Below are 16,203 nucleotides of genomic sequence, written 5' to 3'. Positions count from 1 at the left end.
TTCTTGGTTTTGTTTTTACAGTACCATGGCAACAACAGTGATAGACTTGCAATGGTTTTGTGTTCATATGGAGGATGTGAGTCAGTATACATGTACACACCAATGCACTGGAAAAAGCAGCAGCTTACTTTAGTGGTCCAACAGTAACGGCAAACATTTTGGCTCAGCTAGGCAGTAAACCATTAAATCTTAGACCAATGCTACAGCAGACTTACCACACAACTTGCAAATTTAAAAATACAACTTAGAAACTTGCAGGTTTCCCTTTTGCTGCTGTTCTTAGACTCAAATTTACAGCATATAACCAGGTATGGATAGGCTTCTACAACAATGTTGTCCCACTGATTGCCTTTTTTAGCCTGTTTTTCCTTTGACACTTTTTTCTTTCCTTTTTTTTCCCCCCCCAGCAAGTGCACTCCTTTTGTCTCATTAAGGATGAACCAGTAAAACAAACAAAAACCCCTTTAAATACAGAGCAAGAAGAATTGAGAGCTTTTGGAATTTGGCAAAATAAAAGCCCACTGGTTTTTCCTGAGCAGAAGGAATACACCTACTCCAAGCAGGGGGACTGTGCTCCCACTGCATTGTGTCTTGTCCCAGAATCCCAATCCCTTCCCTTGCTTCCAGGCAGACACAGAATACCATGCATGCTGGGGTTGCTGTCCATATACAGCTGGGAGATGAGCAGGGCTGCTGCCTTAATGACATATCATTGTTACATGTTGCTGAGGCTAATGAGAGCTCAACAGTCCACATTATTGTGTGACACAGGCATGGTGGTGACCAGTCCTTCTGCCTCTGCACATCCTGTCCAGGGGGCCTGAAAGTATAAACTGTTCATGGAACAAACTACAAATTCCTTATCGTAATTCATCTTGTGCTGTGTGGGTTTGGTTGCTTTTTTAAAAAAAATTATTTATTATTATAAATATCCTTCATTGAAACAGTAGTCTCTTCAAACAGTTCTTGCAATTTTAGGAACATTTGTCTCTTTAATTCCTTCAGCAGGAGCACTCCATTCCTACTGAGATGAACAATTTTCTTCCTTCCCCACACCCAACCCTTAAAAAAATTTTCTACATACAGTGTAGCAGTGAGTCACTAGAGAACAGTCTGGATCAAATTATTCAAACTTGGTCATAAAATCCTTTGCCTATATTATATTACTGGCTACCCCCACTTACTATACTGGGGAGGGGGGAAAGTAGCCCAATAAAGGAATTATTTTTAAGAAATCTACAAAGAATGTAGAAACAAAATTTTATAATCCTTTAGGACCAACATTTGGCAAGTAATTAAAAAAAAAAAGAATACACTGAAAAATACTTTCTTTAATATTATACATCAGGCACAATGCTTTTTTTTTGTTATAAGACTTCATCTGCATAAACGGTTTGTAGGATCAGCAGGTGCCGGATGTCTCCTCGCCTGTGAAAGCCAGGTGGTTTCACTCTCTCCTCTGCTCCCTTGGTGTGGGGAAGGCAACAGGGACCCCGTGGAGCCCCTCAGATGCTGAGGTCGGTGCTGCACTCCTTGTAGGGCCGCCTGCGCTGCTCAGGCGGGTGCCTGCGGACCGGCTCGTGCTTCCAGCCAGGGTCTTCCCTCTCCTGGTGGCCGACTCGTTCCTCCCTGAGCCGTCTCTCAGGTGACCTCTCCCTCCGCCGGTCGGACGACTTGGCCCGTCGGTCGAGGGAGCTCTCTCTTCTCCGCTCAGGGGACCGCCTCGGCTCCGTGAGTCTCTCCAGCGACCGCCGGCGGCGGCCAGGTGACCGCTCTCTGCGCCTCTCTGGAGAGAGGTCTCTTCTTCTCTCATGTCGCTCCCGCCTCTCCAAAGTGTTGTCAGCACTCCTTGTCCCTTCCCTGCGCTTTTCGGGAGACCTCCTCTTCTGCCCGTTCACCACCGCCCTCTCCGGCTGCCTTTCGTGCCTCCTCTCCGGCGACCTCTCCGTCCTCCTGCCTGGCACGTGGTCGTTGGTTTTAGAAGTCCCATTCCAAGTGTGGTGTTCATTGGGTTGTCTGCTAAACTCTCTGCTGCCTTTTAGGTCTCTAACGTAAGTCCGCTTGTCCCCATGTTGTGATGATTTGTGAAGGTCTGGTGGATAACTGGACTCCGATGATGGGTGCTGCCGTCGGTCGGATGGCGCGGGTTTCATTTCCGATACATTTTGTGAACCTGTGGCGGGACTGTTCCTGTCACTGCTGGGGTCTGAAAGAAAATAACAGCAAAGGGTTTGGTATTGATGCCTTCCGTGGTGCTGTGACACCACTTAGCACTCTTCAGACTTCATTAGTGACAAAAACAAACAACTGTTAAAGCAGTCAGCGAAGGCTAACAGAAGCTTTTGTTAATTTAACTGTGAACAACGAGAGTTACGGTTAGTACTGGTGCTGCTCTGATCGTTAGCCATGTTTTGGTCCAAGCTGATCTCATCTTTATGCTCTTCTGGGTATGGGGCACTTTACATTTTTCCCCAAGCCCAATTCATAATGTTTTGGTTACACTATGTTCTTTCCAGTGGAAAAAACCCATTGTAGTTCAGGTTGTTGGCTGCTTTTTTTAATAGTTCCCAATAAAGAGGGCCTTCAGGAAACAATTTTTGTCTTTTAAGACATTATAAAGAACTGCCTTCCAGGTGTGGGAGGCCTCGGTTTAAATAGCAGAAAATGTGCAGAAAATAGAATTGATTATTAAGTTTTCACCTTGTAAAATAACATTTTGAAGGTGTGAAAATTAGACTGTAATCATGCAATTTCCATTTCATTTAAGGCATAGCTTAACCTCACTTAGTTCTACCACGTTATGTAAAGTCCTAGGGTAGATTTTGGTTTTGCCACAATGATTCAAACAACGATGACAGTAGTTATGATTTTTTCATATCAAAGCAATGGAAAGATATTGTAATATGTAGGATGGCTTTGATTCAAATCTAATCTCCAGTTCATTATTTTTCATGTATTATTTGAGGTAAAATACAGCTGAGCTACCTCTGCAAGACAAACTGAAAAGCAGAAGTAGAAAAAGAACATCCAAACTAAAACCCCAGCCTTGTGCTGCAGCTAAGCTACAATTACTCCCGTCATTTGTAACGGATGTTTATGAATGATTCATTACAAACATGAAAAACATTAAAGTAGCTATGCTGCCTTAATGCAAGTGCAGTTTTTATTTGCTTACTGTTTTCTTTCTTAAAGTAACTCCTTCGTGGCAGCTTGGCAGGCATTAGCCACTTCCTGACACTCGCACCCCGACACCCACCTTGAGGTGGACTGTCCTGATGGCAATGACTGAAAACCCTCACAAACACTTGTGGGGACAGATTTTTTTTTCCTTTTTTTTCCTTTTTGTCTTCCCTGCCCCCCCAAGCCAAACACTTTACATTCCTCCTGCCATCACACCAAGCATCTCCCATTTGATGGCATTTCCACTCCTGACCATGGGAGGGTTGGTGTGTGCATGGGCTGTGATTTTTGTGAATTCCAGGTGAAACCCATGTTGCAGCTCCCGTGTGGGCAGTTTTGCACTACTAGCATTTTCAGGCCACAGCTGGGGATGGGACCATGTTGCTTTTCTGTGGCTGTAAGCATGTGGCTTGTGGCAACCTGCCTATCACACAAGATACAAGTGGTTCACACATGTCCTGTGATGTGTGTACTTACAATTCAGGGGACGCAGGGTGTTCGGGATGAATTGCTGTACATATAGAATATAGCGAAGCGGAAAAGCAATGTGAGGGAATTAGGCCACAGCACAAAAACACCTAATATTGATTTTAGCTACAAACCGTAGTTTGATTATGGCCCATAAGGTAGAAGCAAGACTCCCCGAGCTTGTCATTTCTCATACATGCAGCGATATTAGGAGGTATCATCGCTGAGGAAGGAAGAGCCCAGCACCAAGAAAAGTAAGAGAAAGAGAAAGAGAAAAGTAGAAAATTTAGATTCCCTATAATAGATGAAAGAAAGAAAAATCTTCATATTTTATCTTAGAATAAAGAAAGTTTATTTTTCCAGTCAGATTGTCTAGGCTTCACCCAAATATAAGGCTGCAAAGACAGCAGTTGTTATTATTGTGACATAAAGAGACATCTAAGAGGTGATTCAATAACCCAGACAACGAGAGCATCCATTCTAAAAGACAGCTGGAACAGCGACACAGAATGTCATAGAAAAAACATTAACAATCAAACAACAATGAAAAATAAAGTCCACCAGAGACCACAACATTAAAAATAAGTACAAAACTCATTACAAAAATATACAGCCTCATAGAGAAGCACGTTCCAATCAAGTCAGAAAAATATTGGAACTTAACATTATTAGAGGAACCATTTGCGACTGCAGCGAACAGAACGAAGAGAGAAAGGAGTCCCAAATGTTACAAGGATACTCTTTACAGTAGTGCAACCCCTGTATATTAAATCCTTGCTTGGAGAATGAACATTTAGTGGTTAGCATTAGCCAAAAGAAAATTGGTGATGGATTTCCATCCTCAGTGCAACAGACTATGCTTTGAGAAGTGAAGCACTTAATTTACAGGGTATTTATGCAGTCTACCATATGATACAGTACTGTACATCCAAAGGAGTATAGGAAAAGACAAAAGTAGAAAGAACATTACAGAATTTCAGTGCCATCATTGAAGCTTCTGGTGTGCTATTTATATTACAGAAGTGTAAACCCACAACTTCCCTTCCATATCGTTAAACACTTCAATTGTTTGTTGGTTATACTCTGAATTGGTCATTTTAAGTTAAATAATGAGCAGACTGAGCAGAAACTCTCAAACGTAGTACAGTAAATGAAGAGAAAATCTAGTTCATAAATTGTGCAGAAGGGTTTTGTTTCTGGTGTTAGGGCATGGAGAGAATGATAAACACAGAACTTACTGACACAAAAATAACCCAAATACAGGGAGGAAAGTATAAAGGACATCCCTTCAATCATCAGTTTCTATAGAAACGTCAAAGACCTTTGGTTGGGAGTAGCCCTCCATCGAGGGCACAATATTTGACAATTATCTCAAATAAATAAGACATAATTATAATATTAAATAGTGTGCTACGTTAAGCCACCCAGCAATCCAACCTCCAGGGGAAGAAAAGGAAATCTAATGCAATTCTTAGTAGGAAACGAGTACTGACTGTTTCCCCCAAGAGAGACACAAGAGCACCTTTTCATAACCTCCTCACCTTTTCAGACCTTACTAATTAATTTGTTGAAACCAGCAGACTGTTTAAGGGGGGAGAAAAGGGCTCAGGAGGCCAAATCAATATATTTTTGCAGTAAAGCTTTTTTCCCCCCCCTTCTTTTTCTCAAATAACTTTATAAATATTTACATAAAGTTTAAGGAAAGGCAAAAATCTCAAAAGCCATCTTGGCATTCATGTCTATGGAGACAGACATGAACTAAGAGAGAAACCTAAACAAAAAAAAAAAAATCACTGCTTCAGAATAGTAATTCGGGATCCCAGTTTTTGCATTGATTAGAAGAAGAGACCTATGTGAAACAACAATTCAGCCGCTGAGAAACAGTTTGGCACAGTTCAGTGACCTTCCTTTTTTGGCTGGACAAGACAATAAGGTTTGTTTTGTTTTGCTTTCCTCTCTGATCACCGAAAAATACTGCTATGATGATCTTGCCTTACACTGTGCCCCAAGTCCATGGAAGCAAGCAAAGGATGAAATGTGTAGAAAATTCAGCACAAGCGAGGCAATTATATGTTGCAAAGGTTGGTAAGACACTGGTGAGAAAGGAAAATAAAAAAGAATTCCCGCTTCAGATCTTGAGACAAATCATTCATGGAGTGATGCCAGGGAAGAAAGGAATGTTTTCATAGTTTGACCCACCATATTCTGGGACAGAGCCATCTCCACGTTTCAGAAACAGGCGGACCTTGCGGCCACCATTTTTAATCAGTTCGATGGCCCGAGCGTGCTTCATGTTCTTGGTAGTTTCTCCGTTGATCTCTAAGATTTCATCACCAATCTGCCAATGTAATAAGAGACTAAGATTAGGAACAAGTCCCCACGAGAGTCCACACCAGCACACCACGAGACAGTGGCCATAGCAAAGCTGGAACAACTATGCACCAGGTGAAGCTAAATATGCCCAACTCCTTCCAGTGACCATCCACAGTGCCCAGTGTGCAGGAGTCTGGGAGACATGAAGACAATGGAGAACGCTTGAGGTATCAAAATATTTCACTGCTGTTCTGCAAAATCACATTGCAATTACTGTATTGCTCAATAGTAAGTGGAGTGCTAGAACTGGTGCTATTTTATTTAATTTTGATTATTTGTAAAGTCTTCAGTCAAAGTGGTCGCTTGTTTCACAGTCTGCTCCAACTGGGATGTTCACAGAGCTTTTTCAGATCTGTTTCTTACTTGGATATAGATACCTACTATGAATCAGCAAAGCTGATTTTGTAAATATAATCATTTATCAGGAGAAGAAAACAGTGCTTGGAAGAGCTTGTCAAAGCATTGACTTTCACAGGGCAGCACTGATTTTTCATCATATTTGCATCAGCAAAAATTTTGGACCCATAGATCTACCCCTAGCACAAGAATTTTGAAAATGCCCTTCACATGACATCTCTGGAGACGACAATGTATGTGGGAAAGTTATAATGCATTCTCTAACAGAGGTCCAAGGAGTACATAAAACCTTGCAATTTAATTTTTCAGTAGGCATTTTATAACATATTCCCTTGTTATAATGTTTGTCATTTAGCTGATAATGTGAAGTTAACAATTAATGTTAATCAAAACCTACATCATAATTTTGTAACCCATGGACCATAGACTTGTTCTGTCTTCTCTCTGTCCACTAGCAGGCAAAGACTGTGGCTGTTACATTTTCACTGCTCCATGTATCCCCCTTAGGCTTTAAACAACAGATCATGTACTAGAATTTGGAAAGCAGTGTTGGAAGAAGGGCATAAAGTCTTCCACTGAACACACACTGCTATAGACTGCGTACCAAGAATGACAGATGCCATCAGCAGAAGTAAGTAGGAACCACTTTCAGTTCACATTAAATTTCCCTTTCAGCTGGCACAGCAGAAAGGACAGGCAGGGAAGTCAGCTTATTCCAGAGAAATGTGGTTTTAAAGTCAGTTTGTGCATACCCTCATTTTCCCACATCTCTCAGCAGGACCATCCTCAGCGAGCCGCAGCACATACAGATCCATGTTGTACTCCCGTCCACCTCGCAGGCTGAAGCCGAACCCTTTGGCTCCTCTTTCCAGCTCAACAGTGTAAAAGTCTTGGTCCTGCTGGAGAGAAAGACAGCAAACGCCTAACTGAACACAAAGTTGTGAGAGGGACGCTCTCATGTTAAAGTTACTCAACCAGTGTTTTGTCAGTAATAATAAGAAATGGAAAAACAGTTGTATTTTCACACACAGACCAGGATTTGCTGCTTCCTCAGATCCCACTTTGCAATTTGGAGTTCTGGTGGTTGGTGAAGGGCTGTTGGAATGAGTGGGCTTGGCCATGTCCTGTGGTGCATTTTTGGGCACTCCTGTTACACACCACCTCCTGTGCCCAGGGCAGGAGGGGATATTTTGTGAAGGTGGTTAAAGGTTCTATCAACCAGGGAAGGTGAGGACAATCTCCCTTCCAGTGCCAGCTTTAGTGCAATGTCTAATGGCACCTGGGGTGAGCCTGTGCCATGGTGCTGGCTTTTCGTTTTGTTACCATATAATCTATTTGTTTGCAAGAAGCTCAGAAGCCTTTGCATTGTTTTTCTCAAATGCTACTGTGGGGATGTTTTGAAGTCCCTAATGGAGGATGTTACTTCTGGGATGGCCAGTGGCAAGGAAAGTTAACAGTGAGAGAGATAATCTCTCTAATAAGATGCCATCTGTGCAAGCTGGAACACTTCAGCTATCGCCCCTTATTAAGTTTTCCTCTTTTTTATTCTCTGAATTTACCATTTGCACACAACAATACTTTCTGGAGATGCCCCTCAAAATACACAGCTCAATAAACAAACACATAAATTATGACTGCCCTAAAAATGTCAGCTTTTTTTTCTTTTATTTTCACTCCCTCAAAGTCTCAAGGAGAACATGTTGGAAATGTCTCTCAGCTGAAACAACAGCAACACATATTTAGAAACTAATCAGCAAATTCCTCTTTCGTTTCAGTAGATTGAGGGAGAGCAGCTTCTCAGTAGGAATTTTCAAGGGAAATATTTGAACATAGCCCTCAAGCAGATTGGAAACAACAGTCTGTGGTAAGCAAAACAATTAGAGACGTACTCCTTACCTGTGCTGCTTGGGGTGGTTTGAAATCAAACTGGGATTCCTGCTTTGGTTTGGTGTTGTTCCTGCTGTAACGAATGAGAGAAAGAGAGGAAAAATACAGCTCATGGGATGTGAAAGTGATGAATAAGTAACCGAAGAGAGAGCATGTCAAGATGCCCTCCTCGAGGAAAACAATCTGACCTGGTCTCCTGTGGTATTTGCTGAGGAGTATGTGTAGTTGTGATTGTAGCAATTTTTTCTGCATTGGTCAATAAAGTAGCATTGGAGGACTCTGCAAAATAGATTTTGTTTTTATTATGAGGGAAGACCATTGGCTATTCACTGAAAGAAAAAAAGAGTTTCGCAAAAGCATTTCACTGAAAAGCATCATTACGTTGTTTTTATAGAATTTGAGATAGGATAAAATTTCTTAATTCCCCAAATTAATATAGTAAGTATGTATATGAAACTGTACACTCAATTCAAAAGTGAAAAAAAAAATTAAATTAGGAAATCTGAATTGGAAACCCCCTGACCATTAGACACACTCATGAAGACTCACTTGTAGATGAAGGATTGAACAGTGTTTTGTCTATTGTCTAAAGACAATTCCAATCAATTAAGTCTCCAAATATTGGTTGGGTGGATTAATTTTATAGTAGCTATAATTATTCCAGGGATTACAAATTTATCAGTCCTTCCTCCATTAGAAACAGCCATCTCCAGTAGAATTGAGATGTGGCTCTTATCCAATACCTCACAAGGTGATTTTGAATGTGGCTAAAATCCAAATTTAACTGAAATCCTTCTTTGAAATACAACCCACTGCTGCCTGCGTACTGAAAGCAGGAGCTTGGAGCCACCTGTACCAAATGCATCAACAACTCTGGGTAGCGCTTACAAAAGGGTGCACTGAGAGAATACAGAGAGCAGGAGTAACTTCTAAGCTTAGCTTCTGCCATGGTAAAGTAAAGGGCTCTCAGCTCAGCATTAGCCTGTGCAAATTCTGTATTTATTTAGGCATGGAAGGAGGGGCTCCAAGGAGAGTTCCTGTCTCCTGCTACCCCCACAACTGAGATGGGAGCAACTGAAAAGTGCCTATGTAGATGTCCCTCACAGTATGGCAGGGCAAAATGTTCCCTTGTCATTCTGGAGCTGTATCACAGACTTCAGTAGGACCAGAGTTAACCCCAAACTCATTTAAAATTCTGCCTAAAATTAAGGTCATGTCAACGCCGTTAGCCAAATATTAGCAACACAGACCCGGAACTCTTCCGTATTGAAATCAACATATTTTCCAGAACTACGTATTGTGCCAATCCTGAACTGATATTGTACTGAAGAGTTTCAAATGCTGAATTGCTCCAGAAGTCAGCAGTTCCCGCAAACAGCCTTCCCCTCCCGTGGGAGTTTGACTTCAGAGGAAGTCTCGGTGGTACTCCATGTACCTTGATGGTGCTTAACCACACATTCTGTGTTGGGGGTTTCCAACACAAAATGTTCAACAATTATGTTGGTTGCACTTGGAAAATGATGGGCACAGTCAGCAGAAACACCCACTCATCAGACATGGCATTCCCAGATAAAGCCACTGCAGTGGCAGGCACTGGGTCCTTTGCAGAACGGCTCTGCACACAGGAGACCCCCTCTTTGTGCCTATACCCACTGCACCAGGACAGAACCACAGACTGCAAGTAACTACAAAATACTGACCATGATCCACCTTTCAAGACCAAAATCTAAACTGAATACACAACCACTAAGACAACAGTGACAAAAATTGGATGCAAACATCCGCCTCTCCAAGATAAAATTACCAGGTCTTCTACCCTGCCCTTGTTTGCCTCTCAAGCTAAAGGCATCCACTAATTCATTTTACTGGCTATGGAGAAATCTGCCATTATTAAACAGAGTCCGGCTGTAACACAAAATTGCAGAAATGGGAGGGGTTTTGCCTGACCATGTGGCGGTCCTGGGCTTACTTGGTACCAGGACATTAATTCACTTCATGGATTTATTTTAATTCTGGAGAAATCTAGATAAGGGGAAGCTTTTTTTTTTTCTGTAGGTATTTGCATGTCAAGGGAAATTCAGGAAAAGGGACAGAGAAAAAGAAGAACCACTTAAACAGATGGGTGCAACAAGAACACAGCTCCTTTGCCTGCAGTGCTGTGCCCAAGTTAACATGCCCAAACCCTCAGCATATGGAGCTGAAACATCTTCCAGACCAGAGCTGGCTTGTGTCCAGCAGCTCAGAAAGCAAGAGAGGCTCCTGCCTGCACCTCTCAGGGTAGGCATGACCAAACCACACCCTTGTGATGACATGCCACTGACAGCTGGCTTGTGTAAGGAGACGTCCCTACATGTAGTTATACTGTTGGGGTTTAAGAAATAATTATGTTTATTTTGTAAAGACTCCTTGATGTTAAAATCTGTCTCCTACGTAACAAAACCCCAAGACATGGTTAAGCGTTCTGTATTCATCCAGAAAAAAAGCCTCTGAAATCCTCCACAAATATTTGGAGATCAGATGAATATGGGCTTCAAAGAGAATGCAAGATTCCTACCCTTTAGTAGGTCACACTAATAATACCAAGCAGAGCAACAACATATCTTTGGTGCAGATGTATCTTCACACCACTGTACTGCATCTATCTTTAGCTCACCCTATCCCATGAGTCAGGAATTGTGCATAATTTTGCCAGTGTTTTAGACACTGGTCCAGGACACATGCCAGCCACCATGCAAAACTGGAACAGAATATAGCAAAAATTATCTTTAATACAATTATAATTGCATGTTCTAAACCCTACATATTTTATTGATTCCTTGCCCTGTTCTGCCCTAAAACTCCAGTCAACAATTACATGCCTAATCTAAGCTTGTCCCTTTCCAGCACTCTGTATCCTTGCATCTGCTGGAAGTGGGGTAAAGCATCATAATTTCATTGCAAATACAATCCTGCAGTGGTCTGTGGCAATTAACTTGCGCAAGACTTATTACAAAGCAAAAACTTGGTGTTTTTAATAATGTTAGAAAAGATTAGCAGTGTGAGTTTGAGAGTCTTGTGATGAGCCTCAGTTTCATGTTTATCTGATGAGTGGCTTCTGATTTATGCTCCCCCCTCCTCGAAGCACACAGACCATTTATGTTTGCCAAAAAAGCACTCAAAAGAAAACAAAAGGAAACAACAAATCAAGAAAAGCGTACAAAGACATCAAAAAGAAAACAACACTGAGACCAATTTCTTGTATCTCATGGGGTTTTAGGGCAAATCCCTCAGGGATTCTGAGAGTGTTGGGTCTTACTGTCTTTTGGAAAATAAATGCAGGTAATACTATGCAAAGCTGGCAATCTGACTTGGAATTTCGAAGTGACAGTAAGTAAAAAGACTTAAATCTGAATTGCTATGAAAGCAGAGTTGATTCCTTCCCCAAAGAACAGCTTTCCATCTTCTCCAGGAATACATGATGTCAATCACAAGTACATGTTTCCCTAACCTAAGCAATTTACGTGATATTTGGGACACATAACTGCATGAGCAAGACTGGCTGAGCATTTATGTCAGGAGGTTATATTCTTAAAAAATTCTTAAATCATTCAAAAGTTGCTTATTTCTTAGATGGTTTTGCTTTTTTAGAAAATAAGCCCTTTAAAGATTCACCTTCCTTTTTATCAGATACTAAAATACAGGTGATGAACAATTCTCTCAGTTTATCTTCCAAAACAGGCATGCACAGGCCAGCTCAGATGTTAGATTGATTCACAGCCATTTTATTATTCATGAACACCCTATTTGCGGCAAGCAGCAGAGGATCATACACCATTTGACCTCCTACCCACTAGACAGTAGGAAAATAAGGCTTTTGTGCAAAACAGATCACCCTAAACAGAAATAATTTATAACCAGATCATTTCTCATCCTGGTCTGTGGGGAGCAATGTGGAAAGGTTTCTGCCCAACAAGCTTTCACTTTGAACCCATCCATGGCAGAGAAGCACAGTAAACAAAGAAAATGCTTAGAATGTAGAACCACAGCAATTTTAGTTCTGCTGAAGATACTTTACCAGGTTTCTGATCAGTTCCTATCTGGGCATCAAGTGGGATTAATTTAATGAAACTGATATATAGCACAAATCCTTATTTTTATTAAATACTTCAGTGACCTGAAATCAGCACCAAGTGTCAGCTTATTATTAGGGATCCTGCACATTCCCTCTCATCTGAAACACTGAGATCCTGTCTAGGGTAACTCTTAAAATGCAGCTGCAGAACCATCACCATTTAAGCAGTCATTAAAAATGTACTGAGCTCGCTTCCAAAGCAACTTACCCAGAATAAAAACAAATCTGCTTTTAAAACAGCTTAAAACATGTCAAAGTGTTTATCCCTTTCTGTAATCTCTTTACTCTACAGCCTGCTTGTGTCTACTGAAAGCTTCAGGAATCCCACATACTAACAAGTGATTCCCAAATACTCTAAAGCTGCATTATTAAGCTAAGAATCGAACCGAAGTGTATTGACAGATCCATCAAATTTATGGAAGAACATTTTAAGCAGATACATGGAATGGAATATTATTTTCTTAATGTTGAATCAGCACCTTCCTGTTAAAAACCAACCATCTCTATAAAAAGAAACAAAAAATAAAACTATGGCAGACTCATGACCTCCCTCACTGCTAATTCCCAAAGTGGGAGTGGAAATCGAGTCCTCCATGACTTTGCAGCTCCAAGTGACAGAAAAAGCCCGGGGACACAGAACCAAGAAGAGGGTCAGGTAAGACGGCAGGAAAGAGATACTTTACCATCTCCTGGAATGATGCGCAGGGTGACGGTGTTTCCCGCTTCCTTAATGAGGTTGACGATGTCTGAATGCGACTTGTTGGTGATGGAGCACCCATTGACGGCCAAGATCCGGTCGCCTACTTTCAGCTTTCCACAGCGGTCTGCGGGGCTCCCTTCAATTATCCGACCTATTTTGTGAGGCATGGCCACACATGCATTTCCCGCTTTTGTATTGGTTTGGGGGTTGTTTTTGTTTTGGTTTGGTTTGGTTTTTTTATTGTTTACATATGTGGGAATATGGTGAAGGGGAAAAGGAAAAAAAGGGTTGAAAAGGGAAAGAGAAGGTTAAGGGTTAATTAATTAATGCATCAAGCAAAAGTTATTATAGGATAGCTTTGCTGCCAGTGTTCAAAACATTGGCAATCAACTAGTATGAGTGCACAACACTTTACTTCTTCCACAAAAAGGTGTTTTGTTAATTACTCAAAACTCCCCCCAAGTGGGTTTCTGTTAATAAATCGTGAGATTTTTTACTTTTACAACTGCACTTAGCAGCCTCATCATAACCCAAATCTGATTTTGTTTTTGAAGGAAAAAATCAAAACTATTTGTAGAAAACTCAACCTTTCTCCTCCAATATTACATCGGTGTCAGCCTCTCTAGTGCTTCTCTAAAGCCAACTGCTGTTCAAGCTTCTGCCAATGTTTTGTTCTTTCTCCGTTTAGAAAGATAAAATCATTCTAGGCCTAGGAGGGAGTGTGGCTCCCTGTCTACCACACAGACCCACTCTATCAGCGCTGGATGGGGAAGCAACACGAAACATTTTTTTCCATTGTGAATAAAGGTACTACCAGGGAAGGCACAGGACCACTACAGATGGGCCAAGACTGACAAAGGTAACCTGTTTGGTGCTGGCACCCACCTCAGCCTCTACTAACCCTTCCCCTCTTATGATCTTAGATGGCACAAGGTAGGAACAGAGAAGGAATAAGGACCTCCTCATTCAAATACCTCTAAAACCACACACAAAACCATTGAGATGTCTGATACACAGAGTGAGAGCACTTTAGGATGAATGCGTTCTGGAGACAAAATTCTCCTCCTGTTCCATGCAGTTGTTTTGTTTGAAAAGCACAGGGTTGTCCATAACATGCAGAACTGGAACACACAGCATTACTCAGATAAATCCAGTGAGCTTTTCTACAGCTCCTTTACGTGGGAGGCCAAGAGGCCTTGGGGCACACAGCACATGGTTAAAGTCATGGGGTACACAGAGTGGTCATCTCACACTTTGCGTCCACAATACATTCGCCCTCAAGATGCACCTTCCCATCTCTGCTGTAGTCTTTATTTGGTTAGTAGTTTTAGAGATATACGCACATGACAACACTAGAAAGACCATAAAGAAGAAAAGGCAAAGACATGCGAGGTTGGAAAGATGCGATGAAAACTGGCAAGAAGTGTTAATATTAGTTACAAACATTAGAGAGATCTTTTTTATTTTACTATGACACCAGAAAGTTTCTCTTTCTGGTAATACAAAACCCCATCCAGTTTGCAGGCTGTTTTGAGGATATGATCTACTCTATCCAATCCACTGAACACAGATGGCAGAGCCCACACCGAAGTGATCAAGGTGGGTTTTAGAACCAGTTTGGCTCATCTCTAAATACTACCCATGAATGCAAAAAACTACAAAGCAGGTCCAGAGCAAGCACCAGACAGCAGAGGGAACAGATCTCATGCGGAGTATTAGGAAAAAGCTGAATATACTTGAAAAAAATTAAAGGAAAAACAGTCACAGATCAACAGATCTCCTTGGGAGCCCCTGCACAGAAAACTTCCAGTTAGCAAGTATTTTGGGCTAAAGCAAACACAACTTTTTACAAACTCAGGTCAAGGTTTCTCTGCAGAGAAGAGTTACAGCATAGTCTTCATACAGTAAAAGTTATTTACACATCTGCAAATCCGTTCAGAAGACAAAAGCACTCCCTCTGTTCTAGACTGTGTTCAATTTAATCTGTTTTATATTACAGCATTGTGTTCTGGCACCAAAACACCTATTTTGGAAGAGCAGTTCCCAGCAGCAAGGACAGTGTGAGAGCCTAGAACCTGAGAACTGACAGAACTCAATGCACTAGTTTTGTACTACATATTTCCCCCTTGAAATCTCTGCTGCCAGACTGTCCAGAACAGTGCTAAAAATAACCTGTTCTACATCAATATCAGCAAAGGAGGTGGTGCTCCCTTGATGTATTACTAAGGGTGTCACTGACGGACAATGGCAATAAATGTCAGAAAATAAAGCCTAGGAGAAAGAGGGAAAGGCCCCTTCTTGCACCTGCGTGCCCCAGGAACACTCAAGCTGCACAGGGAGCCTGCAATGCACTTTCCCTGCAAACCACAACACTGCTGTGGGAGGCACTATGAAGATGGCCAAGGCAGTGCTGTGTGTTTCCTTTCCCTCCACCCCTATCATGTGCCATAGACTAAGGGAACACCTTCCTTTACAAAGTACCAGTGGATGCTGCCTCTGGCCTCCTTTTGGAGGAGATGGAAAGGGAAGAAAATAGCATCTCTGACTGGTTTCCTCCTTGCAATGACACTTCTGCTTGAGTACAGGCTGTTCCGGGCATATTTGCAAAACCAGCTTATGCACATCTCCTTTGCAGCAACCCCTGGAAATGGGTGTCTGCCTAGCAGAAAGATTCTCTTCAGACAGAAACCATGACCACCTCTGTTAGGTCAGGATAGTACATGTTACACAGCTTAAACTCAATTTCTTCCTACTCTTAAGAAATGGATTTGGGAAGAGGTGAAACGGGTAAAAGAAACATTCTGGTTTTTTAACAGTATTCCCCATTTTATGTCTCATCAGCAAGCACTATTAATTAAAACTTTCCAGCTATCAGCATGCTCACTCCATAATGATGATCAGAACAACCCTGATTGCCAAAGAGAAGTTAATGAGTTTAAGCGTTACTGCTTTTAAGTCAACTGGCTTGATTCCACCATCACAAGACATATTTCATTCCACCTGCTACATTTCTGCACTGGCAAAAGCATCACTGGGAGGATACCCAGCTGCTCCTCTGAGAGCAAACCCCAGAGAGGCTCTCCCAGAAAGCGAGCATCAAGAATTGCCATTGGTGGCATTTTAGCTC

At 41.7% G+C, this 16,203-nt stretch overlaps 1 protein-coding gene across 29 annotated transcripts in view; it reads right to left on the bottom strand.

The window, feature by feature from the left end:
• MAGI1 (membrane associated guanylate kinase, WW and PDZ domain containing 1) overlaps positions 1-16,203 on the bottom strand; it is a 334,204-nt gene that overhangs the window by 960 nt on the left and 317,041 nt on the right. For 9 of the 29 annotated variants that reach the window (XM_032121213.1, XM_032121221.1, XM_032121224.1 and 6 more), the window contains 6 exons: positions 13,060-13,263; positions 8,454-8,544; positions 8,275-8,338; positions 7,131-7,277; positions 5,848-5,986; positions 1-2,206 (listed from right to left, as the gene is read on the bottom strand). The exon at positions 1-2,206 is cut by the window's left edge and continues 960 nt beyond it. In XM_032121213.1, coding sequence (XP_031977104.1) covers positions 1,506-2,206; positions 5,848-5,986; positions 7,131-7,277; positions 8,275-8,338; positions 8,454-8,544; positions 13,060-13,263 — 1,346 coding nt within the window. In that variant the 3' untranslated portion in view covers positions 1-1,505. Of the gene's footprint in view, positions 2,207-3,782; positions 3,872-3,976; positions 5,987-7,130; positions 7,278-8,274; positions 8,339-8,453; positions 8,545-13,059; positions 13,264-16,203 lie in introns of those variants that run through there. The other 20 variants (XM_032121217.1, XM_032121223.1, XM_032121237.1 and 17 more) reach the window with 10 other exon arrangements.

Source organism: Corvus moneduloides, chromosome 11, assembly GCF_009650955.1.
Source record: "Corvus moneduloides isolate bCorMon1 chromosome 11, bCorMon1.pri, whole genome shotgun sequence".
NCBI classification, from domain to species: domain Eukaryota; kingdom Metazoa; phylum Chordata; class Aves; order Passeriformes; family Corvidae; genus Corvus; species Corvus moneduloides.
Note: the sequence above shows the minus strand (reverse complement) of the source record. Positions and strands in the feature narration are given on the sequence as shown.